The sequence below is a fragment of the Oncorhynchus mykiss genome, chromosome 17, assembly GCF_013265735.2.
Source record: "Oncorhynchus mykiss isolate Arlee chromosome 17, USDA_OmykA_1.1, whole genome shotgun sequence".
Classification (NCBI taxonomy): domain Eukaryota; kingdom Metazoa; phylum Chordata; class Actinopteri; order Salmoniformes; family Salmonidae; genus Oncorhynchus; species Oncorhynchus mykiss.
The window spans coordinates 87,904,430-87,919,915 of NC_048581.1; the positions used below are offsets into that span (position 1 = coordinate 87,904,430).

Here is a 15,486-nt window from a genome sequence, read left to right on the forward strand (position 1 = left end):
GGTATCTATTGTTGTAGCCACCCCCCCCCCCCCCACACAACCAGGTATCTATTGTTGTAGCCACACACCCCCCACACACACCACCAGGTATCTATTGTTGTAGCCACACCCCCCCCCCCCACCACCAGGTATACTACTGCTGCAACTTCTCACTGTGCCCGCCAGCCCCAGTCATTCTTCTCTCTAAAGGTCAAACCTCATATTACAAAGGTTGACCTTTGTCAAAGGACATTTCATTAAATGTTGATACGTTTGTTTCTTGAGCGTTAAGGGGGTTTCACTGCCAATGTCTGACTTACTGTGTAAAGTGTGTATTTTGTCACATTACAGTTTACAGATTTTCAGAAAGGCTGCATCCACAAACACAGTGCCTTCGTAAAGTATTCAGACCCCTAGACTTTTTCCACATTCTGTTACCTTACAGCCTTATTTTAGAATCGATTCAACATATACAATATTCAGCAATCTACACACAGTACCCCATAATGACAACATAATAACAGGTTTTTAGAAATGTTTGCAAATGTATTAAAAATAAAAACAGAAAAATATTAAAAATTAAAAATAAAAACAGAAATAACTTTCCATTTCCATAAGTATTCAGACCCTTTGCTATGAGACTCGAAATTGAGCTCAGGTGCATCCTGTTTCCATTGATCATCCTTGAGATGTGTCTACAACTTGATTGTAGTCCACCTGTGGTAAATTAAATTAATTGGACATTATTTAGAAAGGCACACACCTGTCTATATAAAGGTCCCACAGTTGACAGCGCATGTCAGAGCAAAAACCAAGCCATGGGGTCAAAGGAAATGTCCATAGATCTCCGAGACAGGATTGTGTCAATGCACAGATCTGGGGAAGGGTACCAAAACATTTCAACAGCTTTGAAAGTCCCCAAGAACACAGTGACCTCCATCATTCTTTAATGGAAGAAGTTTGGAACCACCAAGACTCCTCCTAGAGCTGGCCACCTGGCCAAACTGAGCAATCGGGGGAGAAGGGCCTTGGTCAGGAGGTGATCAAGAACCTGATGGTCACTCTGACAGAGCTCTAGAGTTACTCTGTTGAGATGGGAGAACCATCTCTGCAGCACTCCACCACTCAGGCCTTTATGGTAGATTGGCCAGACGGAAGCCACTCCTCAGTAAAAGGCACATGACAGCCCGCTTGGAGTTTGCCAAGAGGCACCTAAAGGACTCTCAGACCATGAGAAACAAGATTCTCTGGTCTGATGAAACCAAGATTGAACTCTTTGGCCTGAATGCCAAGCGTCACGTCTGGAGGAAACCTGGCACCATGGTGGTGGCAGGATCATGCTGTGGGAAGTTTTTCAGCAGAACGGACTGGGAGACTAGTCAGGATCGAGGGAAAGATAAACGGAGCAAAGTACAGAGAGATTCTTGATGAAAACCTGCTCCAGAGCCCTCAGGACCTCAGACTGGGGTGAAGGTTCACCCTTCCAACAGGACAACGACCCTAAACACACAGCCAAGACAATGCAGGGGTGGCTACAGGACAAGTTTCTGAATGTCCATTAGTGGCCTCGCCAGAGGCCGGACATAAACCTGATTGAACATCTCTGGAGAGACCTGAAAATAGCTGTGCTGCGAAGTTCCCCATCCAACCTGACAGAGCTTGAGAGGATCTACAGAGAAGAATGGGAGAAACTCCCCAAATACAGGGAGTTTTGGGGTATTGTGATGTCATTATGGGGTATATTGATGAGGAAAAACAATTGAATCAATTTAAGAATAAGGATGTAACGTAACAAAATGTGGAAAAGTCAAGGAGGGTGAATACTTTCCAAAATGCAGGTACCTTGTGGCTTAGGTCATAGTATTGGTTGGTATTTGGGACACATTGCGTTTTCTTCATTATACTGCTAATTGAAACCCATTGGCCTTCTTCTTGTTTCAGATCTTCACCCGTTATGGGAAATGCTACACGTTCAACTCTGGCCAAGATAACCGCCCGCTGCTGGTGACCATGAAGGGAGGGATGGGTAACGGCCTAGAGCTGATGTTGGATATACAACAGGATGAATACCTGCCAGTCTGGGGAGAAACAGGTGAGCCGGAAGGGAGAGAGAGAGTGTTTGTGAACGTGAAACCACTTCAGAAGAATCAACAGAGATCAAACATTAGCTACTTGCTAAGGAAGAGAAACAGATAGACAGGTAAGCAAGCTAGTCCATGTAGAATTTATTTTCAAACTCTCAGTTTCGGATCAACTCGGATCAACTCAACGAATCTGTTTTAAAATAAAAGAACAACTTCTCAAAAAAACTATCTTTGATATTTCCAAGAGAGATAATAGCCTTGGAGAGAGATCAGAATCTTCACACTGCACTTTTGTTCCTCGTCCATATGAATCTAGCTCTATCTGCAAAATTCATACTCCACACGGTTGGAACACAATTGCGGTGAAAATGGTACATTATCGACTCTTTTAAATCAAGTTGGGATGGGGGTCGAATTATCGAATGCTTATTCATTGTCATATAATTGTATCTCTCGTCGGGAACGCTTGTTTTCTGCATGAATCAAATGAAAGAATATGGAGGTAGTCAGATGAAAATCAATACAGCGCTTCTCTCTGCAACGGTATGTAGACGTAGTGTCTTGTGTGGAAAGGCCTTTCATTCGTCCTCAAAGGGACTATCTGGGAATATGTCTAATGGTCATTTCAATTCTTGATATCTACCCAGCTGATTACCAAAAACAACTGCTGGGGAAGAAAATCTCATCTCATTACCGTAGTTTTAAGTCAGAGGCTGCAAAAGTCTTCAGTGTGAGTATGTAGAATTCAACACATCCATACAGTAGCGATTTGCATTTTCTACGTCCATTCTCCATTGGTATTCCAATATTGAGGCCAAATATAAATGTTTTTTACATTATTATGGTGACATTGAAGTGACAGAATATATACAAATACTTAATTTGTTACTACTTTAATACACATATAAATTAATTTGTCCCAATACTTTTGGTCCACTAAAATGCGGGGACTATGTTCAGAAAGTGCTGTAATTTCTAAATAGATGAAAATTCCCTTTTAAAATAAAGCTGACTGTCTGCACTTTAACCTGATAGTCTGGTTAACCTGATTGTATAATTTCAAACCCAAAGTGCTGGAGTACAGAGCCAAAAACATGTCCCCAATACTTTTGGAGCTGTACTGTATCTGTACATTTCCCATCCTGCACTGCTGTACGTTGGTACCCAGCTCAAGGCCCTGGTGCGTTCCCTTGGCAATGACTCAAATGCCTCTGTATCCTTCCTCAAGAAGAGCAACGACTTTCTGATGCTCTCTTCTTTATCAGAGGCTCACACGGCCTCCGGCTGTAATTGAAAAGAGAGAGAGAGAGAGACTGGTAATGAGAGAGAGAGAGAAAGAGAGAGGATATTGGTAATGAGAGAGAGAGAGAGAGAGAGAGAGAGGATACTGGTAATGAGAGAGAGAGAGAGAGAGAGAGAGGATACTGGTAATGAGAGAGAGAGAAAGAGAGAGAGAGAGAGACTCGTACATTTCCTCAATGAAAACAATGTACTGAGCAAATGTCAAATTGGCTTTTTACCAAATTACCGTACAACAGACCACGTATTCACCCTGCACACCCTAATTGACAACCAAACAAACCAAAACAAAGGCAAAGCCTTCTCATGCTTTGTTGATTTCAAAAAAAGCCTTCGACTCAATTTGGCATGAGGGTCTGCTATACAAATTGATGGAAAGAGGTAGAACACCAAATAATGTATGCAGATCAGAATTAGGCCGATACCCACTAATTATCAAAATCCACAGGAGAGCCGTTAAATTCTACAACCACCTCAAAGGAAGCGATTACCAAACCTTCCATAACAAAGCCATCACCTACAGAGAGATGAACCTGGAGGGAGACCCCCCTCTGGCAGCTGGTATAGGGGACTCTGCGCACAAACACAAACAGACCCCACAGAGCCCCAGGACACCAACACAATTAGACCCAACCGAATCATGAGAAAACAAAAAGATAATTACTTGACACATTGGAAAGAATCAACAACAAAAGAGCAAACTGGAATGCTTTTTGGCCCTAAACCGAGAGTACACCATGGCAGACTACCTGACCACTGACTGACCCAAACTTAAGGAAAGCTTTGACTATGTACAGACTCAGTGAGCATAGCCTTGCTATTGAGAAAGGCCGCCGTAGGCAGACATGGCTCTCAAGAGAAGACAAGCTATGTGCACACTGCCCACAAAATGAGGTGGAAACTGAGCTGCACTTCCTAACCTCCTGTCCAATGTATGACCATAGAGACACATATTTCCCTCAGATAAAACCCATAAAGAATTTGAAAACAAACCCAATTTTGATAAACTCCCATATCTACTGGGTGAAATCCCAGTAGCAATATTTGTGACCTGTTGCCACAAGGGCAACCAGTGAAGCACAAACGCCATTGTAAATACAACCCATATTTATTTTCACTTTTGTATATTATCTACCTCACTTGCTTTGGCAATATTAACACATGTTTCCCATGCCAATAAAGCCCCTTGAATTGAGAGAGGGACAGAGAGGGTACTGGGAGAGAGAGAGAGAGAGAAACGGCTGTTGGAAGGAGAGGACCAAGATGCATCATAAATATGATTTTTATTAAACTGAACACTGAAATAGCAAAAAAAATAACAAAGAGAACAAACGAAAGAAACATTTCTGTCTGGTGCAGACACATAAACAGAAAACAACTACCCACAAAACACGGTTGGGAAAAGGCTGCCTAAGTATGGTTCTCAATCAGAGACAACGATAGACAGCTGCCTCTGATTGAGAACCACACCCCCCCCCCCCTCCTCCCCTTTAAAAAACAATATCCCTGTGCTGCATACTCAACTTGCACTCAACATCAAACATCACAATAACCAAAACCTCACCACTTCTACAACCGTATATCCAACCTATCTTCCCCAGCTGTACAGGCAGCAACCCCCCTCCCGACACACCATATCTCATAAAACACTGTTTATCATTTTATACAACTCAAATTCTACCCTAAGGCGCGCAGAGACCATCCCATTAAATAATAGTAAAGGGTCTGTTATCCCCCAACCTTTGACCCTGTTCCTCCTTGTTAGCCAAATAGCCAACTTTGCCTGAGCAAACAGCAAATTCAACAAAACACATTTGGCTTTTTCCTTATTCGAATACCTGTACACCATTATAAACATCCCGACAGTAAACTCCACCCACAACCTCTCACACAGACATTCCAACAAAGACATTAATGGCCTTAACCTGGCGCACACAGCAAACACGATGCACAGTTTCACTAACGACACAGAAAGGACACCCCTGTCCGACTCCCGGTTCAACCCGTGCCAACCAGCTATTAGTGGCCAGGGCTCCATGTTCCTCGCCTTAATGCAAAGGTTGTGGAGGGCTTTACCTCCCACCCCCTCAAACTCCCCCAAGCTCAGAGTGTTAAAGTCCAACAAGTCCTCCCCCAGTCTCTGCCGTCACCTGCAGTGGTGTAAGAATGGCGCCGGCGGAAAAGGCTGCCATTTCACATGCTCTTAACCAACTTTGCTATTTTGTTCATTTTTTTTGCGTTGTTTGTAACTTATTTTTTATTTTGTACATAATGTTGCTGCTACCATCTTTTTATGACCGAAAATCATTTCTGGACATCAAAACAGCGATTTCTCACCTCGAACTGGATGAAGATCTTTTTTTTAACGAGTCAGACGTGAAGGAACTGGCCCAAATCCCCGTCATTTGCGTGAAGAAAATACAGAGAAGAAGTGGGCGGAGGTTGGGCTGCCTTCTGAGAATTCGTTCTGCGAGGGATTAAACCTCCACTATCATCCATTCTATTGGCCAACGTGCAATCACTGGAGAATAAAATGGATGATATACGATCAAGACTATCCTAACAACGGGACATTAACTTCTTCGATATAGGGGGCGCTCTTTTAATTTTGGGATAAAAAAACGTTCCCGTTTTAAACAAGATATTTTGTCACGAAAAGATGCTCGACTATGCATATAATCGACAGCTTTGGAAAGAAAACACTCTGACGTTTCCAAATCTGCAAAGATATTATCTGTGAGTGCCACAGAACTGATGCTACAGGCGAAACCAAGATGAAATTTCAAACAGGAAATGCCCCAGATTTTGAATGCGCTGTGTTCCAATGTCTCCTTATATGGCTGTGAATGCACCAGGAATGAGCTTACACTTTCTGTCGTTTCCCCAAGGTGTCTGCAGCATTGTGGCGTATTTGTAGGCATATCATTGGAAGATTGACCATAAGAGACTACATTTACCAGGTGCTCGCTTGGTGTCCTCCGTTGCAATTATTGCGTAATCTCCATCTGCGTGTATTTTTCAATTTGCTTCAGAGGAGAAACCCAACTGCCACGAATGACTTATCATCGAATAGATATGTGAAAAACACCTTGAGGATTGATTCTAAACAACGTTTGCTATGTTTCTGTCGATATTATGGAGTTAATTTGGAAAAAAGCTCGGCGTTGTAATGACTGAATTTTGGGGGTTTTCTTAGCCCAACGTGATGAACAAAACGGAGCGATTTCTCCTACACAAATAATATTTTTGGAAAAACTGAACATTTGCTATCTAACTGAGAGTCTCCTCATTGAAAACATCCGAAGTTCTTCAAAGGTAAATTATTTTATTTGAATGCTTTTCTTGTTTTTGTGAAAATGTTGCCTGCTGAATGCTAGGCTTAATGCTATGCTAGCTATCAATACTCTTACACAAATGCTTGTGTAGCTATGGCTGAAAAGCATATTTTGAAAATCTGAGATGACAGTGTTGTTAACAAAAGGCTAAGCTTGTGAGCCAATATATTTATTTCATTTCATTTGCGATTTTCATGAATAGTTAACGTTGCGTTATGGTAATGAGCTTGAGGCTATGATTACGCTCCCGGATACGGGATTGCTCGTTGCTAGAGGTTAAAAACTGTAATATCTTATGTTTCACCGAGTCGTGGCTGAACGACTTCATGGATAATATAGAGCTGGCTGGCTTCTCCGTGCATCGGCAGGACAGAGCAGCTACGTCTGGTAAGATGAAGGGTGGGGTGTGTGTCTATTTGTCAATAACAGCTGGTGTGCGATGTCTACTATTAAATAATTATTGAGGTATTCCTCCCTTGAGGTTGAGTACCTTATGATAAGCAGTAGACCACACTATCAACCAAGAGAGTTCTCATCTATATTATTTGTAGCCATCTATTTACCACCACAAACCGATGCTGGCACTAAGACCTCACTCAACGAGCTGTATCAGGCCATAAGCAAACAAGAAATTGCTCATCCAGAAGCGGCGCTCCTAGTGGCCGGGGACTTTATTACAGGCAAACTTAAATCCATTTTACAAAAAATTTGGACTCATCAGACTAAAGGACAGATTTCCACCAGTCTAATGTCCATTGCTCGTGTTTCTTGGCCCAAGCAAGTCTCTTCTTCATATTGTTGTCCTTTAGTAGTGGTTTCTTTGCAGCAATTCGACCATGAAGGCGTGAATCACGCAGTTTCCTCTGAACAGTTGATGTTGAGATGTGTCTGTTACTTGAACTCTGTGAAGCATTTATTTGGGCTGCAATTTTTGAGACTGGTAACTCTAATGAATGTATCCTCTGCAGCAGAGGTAACTTTGGGTCTTCCTTTCCTATGGATGTCCTCATGAGAGCAAGTTTCATCATAGAGCTTGATGGTTTCTGCGACTAGACTTGAAGAAACATTCAAAGTTCTTGTCTTCAAGTAATGATAGACTGTCATTTCTCTTTGCTTATTTGAGCTGTTCTTGCTATAATATGGAATTGGTATTTTACCAAATTAGGCTATCTTCTGTATACCGCCCCTACCTTGTCACAACACAACTGATTGGCTCAGAAGGAAAGAAATTCCACAAATTAACTTTTAACAAGGCACACCTGTTAATTGAAATGCATTCCAGGTGATACCTCATGAAGCTGGTTGAGAGAATCCCAACAGTGTGCAAAGCTGTCATCAAGGAAAAGGGTGGCTTCTTTGGTGTGTCCAAACTTTTGACTGGTACTGCCAGTCTGCAGCAATCTCTGGAAAAATGGCACTAGAACATTCTGCAGCCTCACCCTACTGGACTCAGAAATCAAATGTCTGCTGCTTGCAGATGATCTGGTGCTTCTGTCCCCAACCAAGGAAGGCCTACAGTAGCACCTAGATGTTCTGCACAGATTCTGTCAGACTTGGACCCTGACAGTGAATCTCAGTAAGACAAAAAATAATGGTGTTTCAAAGAATTTCCAGTAGCCAAAACAACAAATACAAATTCTATCTAGACACTGTTGCCCTAGAGCACACAAAGAATTACACCTACCTCGGCCTAAACATCAACACCACAGGTAACTTCCACAAGGCTGTGAACTATCTAAGAGAGAAGGCAAGAAGGGCCTTCTATGCTGTCAAAAGGAACAGAAAATTTAACTAACATGCCCTCTATGGTTGTGAGGTCTGGGGTCCACTCACCAACCAAGAATTCACAAAATGGGACAAACACCCAAGTGAGAGACTGCATGCAGAATTCTGCAAAAAATGTAATTTGTGTACAATGCAAAAGCACAAACAATGCATGCAGAGCAGAATTAGGAAAAAATAAATAACAAATAAAAATAATAAATAATAATAATAATAATAATAAAAATAACCACTAGTTATCAAAATCCAGAAAAGAGTCATCCAAATTTCTACAACCACCTAAAAGGAAACGATTCCCACACATTCCACCACAAAGCCCTTACCTACAAAGAGATGAACCTAGAGAAGAGTCCCCTTGGCCAGAGTTCTCATCATTTGGTTGGGTCTGTTTATATCCTGGGGCTCTGTGGGGTATTTTTGTGTTTGTGAACAGAGCCCCAGGATAGAAACACATTTAGACCCAACCAAATGATGAGAAGGCAAAAAGATAACTATTTGACACATTGGAAATAATAACAAAAAAAACAGAGCAAATTGGAATGCTACCCGAAACCGAGAGTAGACCGTGGAAGAATACCTGACCACTGGGACTGACCCTAAATTAGGAAAATCCATGACTATGTACAGACTCAGTGATCATAGCCTTGCTATTGAGAAAGGCCGCTATAGGCAGACTTAGCTCTCAAGAGAAGACAGGCTATGTGCACACTGTCCACAAAATGAGGTGGAAACTGAGCTACACTTCCTAACCTCCTGACAAATGAATGACCACAATAGAGACGCATATTTCCCATAGACCCACAAATAATTTGAAAACAAATCAAACATTGATAAACTCCTGTCATGACGTTGGCCTGTTGGGGGAGGTTTATGACCCCCATAAATACCTTTCCCTTTTTCTCTCTCTCTACTCTATAGAGTTGACTCTTGGAAAGCCTTTGTTAACATAGAGTCTGGTAACATCAAAAGATGGGAAACGGAACCATATTTCGGTAATCCAATCAGTTGGAAATATGTGTTGGTACTTAATGAATATGATGTCAGATCAGTTGGCGTCTGAGACATGATTACTGATGATAGGACGACATAAACTGTATCTTGGAAAATCTACACATTCTAGTTATCAGATTCACATGGAATTGTTGTGCAATTTAAATGTTTAAACATGAAACTATTTGTGAAAAGATTAAATGTAATTTTAACTTCTTAATGAGAGAACGGTTTGTCATAAGAGTAAACCCTGCTCACTCAGAGGCCCCGTCCAATTGAACAGACATTGGTTGTAAACTATGAAACAAGCCCGTCTCTTCACCACGATATAAGCCAGTCCAACTTTCTGTCCAAGGACGTGAGGACTTGCGGTCCCTGCGTTAAAAGGACAAGATCACAGAACTAAGGCAACCTCAGTGTGAGCTCTGGTTGAATGACAAGAACTGAACAAAATTAGCATCGAATTTCAACGTGAAGATGACGATCAACACGCCGAAAGGATGAATTTTGACTATACCAGCCAGAATATAGCATGAGCTTAATGTATGGCAACTTGGTATGAACTTTGAACTCTTGTTCACTAAAGAAGTGATACCTCCAAGCCGATTGAGTTAGCCGCAGAAACTGTAAACTACGGCTCGGAGAGGACGGACAAAGGATTCATTCTACCACGCTCCAGTTCACCACTAGACATTCTTCAGAGGACAAGAGATCCATGCTGGACAACCCGGCCTTCTATCTACGACCAACCTACCGAAGCGCTGCTCAGAGTAAATATTTTTTTGCATTTTCCTTTTCCAAATGGGCGGTTATTTAGAATGCGTAAGATTCTGTATTTACGATAGCACAGCTTCTTCCTTTGTTCTTCAGTCCTCCCGCTCTTTCATTCAAGCCCAACCCCCACTCTTTGTGTAACCGGCTGTCATAACGGTTCAGTCCACCAGGGACGTTTTTCATGTATGACCAATCCTGTGAATGTGTAATTCTGTGTGATTGTTTAGTTATTTAGTAATTAAATAATTTAACCAAATTTTACATTGCTGATTCAACTTGTTAGCCAGAGTTTGTGAAGATAACCAAGAATTTACAACTTTCAGATGAGACTGAATAAGGTGACAAATAAATATTGACTGCTATTGAGGTGAAAAATTACCAGGTCTTAAGAGTTTATTCGGAAGGTAACAGCTCTATAAACATTATTTCGTGGTGTCCCGACGTTCTAGTTAATTACATTTACATGATTGGCTCAATCAGGTAATATTAATTACAGAGAAAGGATTTTATAGAATACAGCAACAAGATTTGTGGCCCGTTGCCATGAGAAAAGGGCAACCTGTCATGTATTGTCATGTTGTGTCTTGTTTCTGTCCTTTCCCTTCACCCTGTCTCCCTCTGCTGGTCGTTATTAGGTTACCTTTTCTCCCCCTCTTTCCCCCAGCTGTTCCTTGTCTCCTCCTAACTACCTCGTCACCCCTTTTCCCACCTGTTCCTTTTTTCCCTCTGATTAGTCCTCTATATCTCTCTCTGTTTTTGTTCCTGTCTTTGTCGGATTCTTGTTTGTGTTTTTCATGCCTGAACCAGACTATCGTCATGTTTGCTGCAACCTTGTCCTGTCCTGTCGGAATCTGCCGGTCCATCTGAGCCTACCTATGTTTTGTTATTAAAGAAGTTCTGTTTGCGTTAATTCGCTTTTGGGTCCTCATTCACGCACCGTAACAGAAGAATCCGACCAAGAATGGACCCAGCGACTTCGGATCCTCTCCACTCAGCCGTCGAGATCCAGGGAGCGATGCTAGGCAGACACGAGCAGGAATTGTCTGCTGCTCGACATGCCGTTGAGACCCTGGCCACCCAAGTCTCCAACCTCACAGAACAGGTTCACCATCTCCGCCTCGATCCACCGGCCACTTCCAGGGCTTTCGAATCTCCGGAGCCCAGAATCAATAACCCGCCGTGTTACTCTGGGGAGCCCACTGAATGCCGCTCGTTCCTCACCCAGTGTGATATTGTGTTTTCTCTCCAGCCCAACACTTACTCCAGGAGCACTGCTCGTGTCGCCTACGTCATATCTCTCCTTACTGGACGGGCTCGTGAGTGGGGCACGGCAATCTGGGAGGCAAGGGCTGAGTGTACTAACCAGTATCAGGACTTTAAGGAGGAGATGATACGGGTTTTTGATCGATCTGTTTTTGGGGAGGAGGCTTCCAGGGCCCTGTCTTCCCTATGTCAAGGTAATCGATCCATAACAGACTACTCTATTGAGTTTCGCACTCTTGCTGCCTCCAGTGGCTGGAACGAGCCGGCTTTGCTCGCTCGTTTTCTGGAGGGTCTCCGCGCAGAGGTAAAGGATGAGATTCTCTCCCGGGAGGTTCCTTCCAGCGTGGATTCCTTGATTGAACTCGCTATTCGCATTGAGCGACGGGTTGATCTTCGTCACCGAGCTCGTGGAAAGGAGCTCGCGTTCTCCGTTGCCCCCCTCTCCGCATCACTACCATCTTCCTCTGCCGGCTCGGGTGCTGAGCCTATGCAGCTGGGAGGTATCCGCATCTCGACTAAGGAGAGGGAACGGAGAATCACCAACCGCCTCTGTCTCTATTGCGGTTCTGCTGGTCATTTTGTCACTTCATGTCCAGTAAAAGCCAGAGCTCATCAGTAAGCGGAGGGCTACTGGTGAGCGCTACTACTCCTGTCTCTCCTTCAAGATCCTGCACTACCTTGTCGGTCCATCTACGCTGGACCGGTTCGTCAGCTTCCTGCAGTGCCTTAATAGACTCTGGGGCGGAGGGCTGTTTTATGGACGAGACCTGGGCTCGGGAACATGACATTCCTCTCAGACAGTTAAGGGAGTCCACAGCCTTGTTCGCCCTGGATGGTAGTCCTCTCCCCAGGATTCAGCGTGAGACGCTACCTTTAACCCTCACTGTTTCTGGTAATCATAGCGAAACCATTTCTTTTTTAATTTTTCGTTCACCTTTTACACCTGTTGTTTTGGGCCATCCCTGGCTAGTTTGTCATAATCCTTCCATTAATTGGTCTAGTAATTCTATCCTCTCCTGGAACGTCTCTTGTCATGTGAAATGTTTAATGTCTGCTATCCCTCCTGTTTCCTCTGTCTCTTCTTCACAGGAGGAGCCTGGTGATTTGACAGGGGTGCCGGAGGAATATCACGATCTGCGCACGGTGTTCAGTCGGTCCAGGGCCACCTCTCTTCCCCCACACCGGTCGTATGATTGTAGTATTGATCTCCTTCCGGGAACCACTCCCCCCCGGGGTAGACTATACTCTCTGTCGGCTCCCGAACGTAAGGCTCTCGAAGATTATTTGTCTGTAGCTCTTGCCGCCGGTACCATAGTCCCCTCCTCCTCTCCCGCCGGAGCTGGGTTTTTTTTTGTTAAGAAGAAGGACGGGTCCCTGCGCCCCTGCATAGATTATCGAGGGCTGAATGACATAACAGTGAAGAATCGTTATCCGCTTCCTCTTATGTCTTCAGCCTTCGAGATCCTGCAGGGAGCCAGGTTTTTCACTAAGTTGGACCTTCGTAACGCTTACCATCTCGTGCGCATCAGGGAGGGGGACGAGTGGAAGACGGCGTTTAACACTCCGTTAGGGCACTTTGAATACCGGGTTCTTCCTTTCGGCCTCGCTAACGCTCCAGCTGTCTTTCAGGCATTAGTCAATGATGTCCTGAGAGACATGCTGAACATCTTTGTTTTCGTTTACCTTGACGATATCCTGATTTTTTCACCGTCACTCCAGATTCATGTTCAGCACGTTCGACGTGTCCTCCAGCGCCTTTTAGAGAATTGTCTTTTTGTGAAGGCTGAGAAGTGCTCTTTTCATGCCTCCTCCGTCACATTTCTCGGTTCTGTTATTTCCGCTGAAGGCATTAAGATGGATCCCGCTAAGGTCCAAGCTGTCATTGATTGGCCCGTCCCTAAGTCACGCGTCGAGCTGCAGCGCTTTCTCGGCTTCGCGAACTTCTATCGTCGTTTCATCCGTAATTTCGGTCAGGTGGCAGCTCCTCTCACAGCCCTTACTTCTGTCAAGACGTGCTTTAAGTGGTCCGTTTCCGCCCAGGGAGCTTTTGATCTCCTCAAGAATCGTTTTACATCCGCACCTATCCTTGTTACACCTGACGTCACTAGACAGTTCGTTGTCGAGGTTGACGCGTCAGAGGTGGGCGTGGGAGCCATTCTTTCTCAGCGCTCCCTCTCTGACGACAAGGTCCACCCTTGCGCGTATTTTTCTCATCGCCTGTCGCCGTCGGAATGTAACTATGATGTGGGAAACCGCGAACTGCTCGCCATCCGCTTAGCCCTAGGCGAATGGCGACAGTGGTTGGAGGGGGCGACCGTTCCTTTTGTCGTTTGGACCTACCATAGGAACCTTGAGTACATCCGTTCTGCCAAACGACTTAATGCGCGTCAGGCGCGCTGGGCGCTGTTTTTCGCTCGTTTCGAGTTTGTGATTTCTTATCGTCCGGGCTCTAAGAACACCAAGCCTGATGCTTTATCTCGTCTCTTCAGTTCTTCAGTAGCCTCCACTGACCCCGAGGGGATTCTCCCTGAGGGGCGTGTTGTCGGGTTGACTGTCTGGGGAATTGAGAGGCAGGTAAAGCAAGCACTCACTCAAACTCCGTTGCCGCGCGCTTGTCCTAGGAACCTTCTTTTCGTTCCCGTTCCTACTCGTCTGGCCGTTCTTCAGTGGGCTCACTCTGCCAAGTTAGCCGGCCATCCTGGCGTTCGGGGTACGCTTGCTTCCATTCGCCAGCGTTTTTGGTGGCCCACCCGGGAGCATGACACGCGTCGCTTCGTGGCTGCTTGTTCGGTCTGTGCGCAGACTAAGTCCGGTAACTCCCCTCCTGCCGGCCGTCTCAGGCCGCTTCCCATTCCCTCTCGACCGTGGTCTCACATCGCCTTAGATTTTGTCACCGGACTGCCTTCGTCAGCGGGGAAGACTGTTATTCTTACGGTTGTCGACAGGTTCTCTAAGGCGGCTCATTTTATTCCCCTTGCTAAGCTTCCTTCTGCTAAAGAGACGGCACAAATCATCATCGAGAATGTTTTCAGAATTCATGGCCTTCCGTCAGACGTCGTTTCGGACAGAGGTCCGCAATTCACGTCTCAATTTTGGAGGGAGTTTTGCCGTTTGATTGGGGCTTCCGTCAGTCTCTCTTCCGGCTTTCACCCCCAGTCTAACGGTCAAGCAGAACGGGCCAATCAGACTATTGGTCGCATCTTACGCAGTCTTTCTTTTCGCAACCCTGCGTCTTGGTCAGAACAGCTCCCCTGGGCAGAATACGCCCACAACTCGCTTCCTTCGTCTGCGACCGGGCTATCTCCTTTTCAGAGTAGCCTCGGGTACCAGCCTCCGCTGTTCTCATCTCAGTTCGCCGAGTCCAGCGTCCCCTCCGCTCAGGCTTTTGTCCAACGTTGCGAGCGCACCTGGAAGAGGGTCAGGTCTGCACTTTGCCGTTATAGGGCGCAGACTGTGAGGGCTGCTAATAAGCGTAGAACTAAGAGTCCTAGATATTGTCGCGGTCAGAGAGTTTGGCTCTCCACTCAGAACCTTCCCCTTAAGACCGCTTCTCGCAAGTTGACCCCGCGGTTCATTGGTCCGTTCCGTATTTCTCGGATCATTAATCCTGTCGCAGTGCGACTTCTTCTTCCGCGATATCTTCGTCGCGTCCACCCGGTCTTCCATGTCTCCTGTGTCAAGCCCGTTCTTCGCGCCCCCGCTCGTCTTCCCCCCCCCCCTCCATCCTTGTCGAGGGCGCACCCATCTACAGGGTCCGTAGGATTTTGGACATGCGTCCTCGGGGCCGTGGTCATCAGTACCTAGTAGATTGGGAGGGGTACGGTCCTGAGGAGAGGAGTTGGGTTCCCTCTCGGGACGTGCTAGACCGTGCGCTGATCGATGATTTCCTCCGTTGCCGCCAGGTTTCCTCCTCGAGTGCGCCAGGAGGCGCTCGGTGAGTGGGGGGGTACTGTCATGTATTGTCATGTTGTGTCTTGTTT

General features: G+C 45.2%; 1 protein-coding gene across 4 annotated transcripts in view; it reads left to right on the forward strand.

Moving 5' to 3' along the window:
* The window catches only part of LOC110493299 (acid-sensing ion channel 1), a 459,369-nt gene that overhangs the window by 347,634 nt on the left and 96,249 nt on the right, over window positions 1-15,486 (forward strand). For all 4 annotated transcript variants that reach the window (XM_036950916.1, XM_036950915.1, XM_036950917.1 and 1 more), the window contains one exon: window positions 1,921-2,071. In XM_036950916.1, the coding sequence (XP_036806811.1) occupies window positions 1,921-2,071 (151 nt within the window). The remainder of the gene's footprint in view (window positions 1-1,920; window positions 2,072-15,486) is intronic.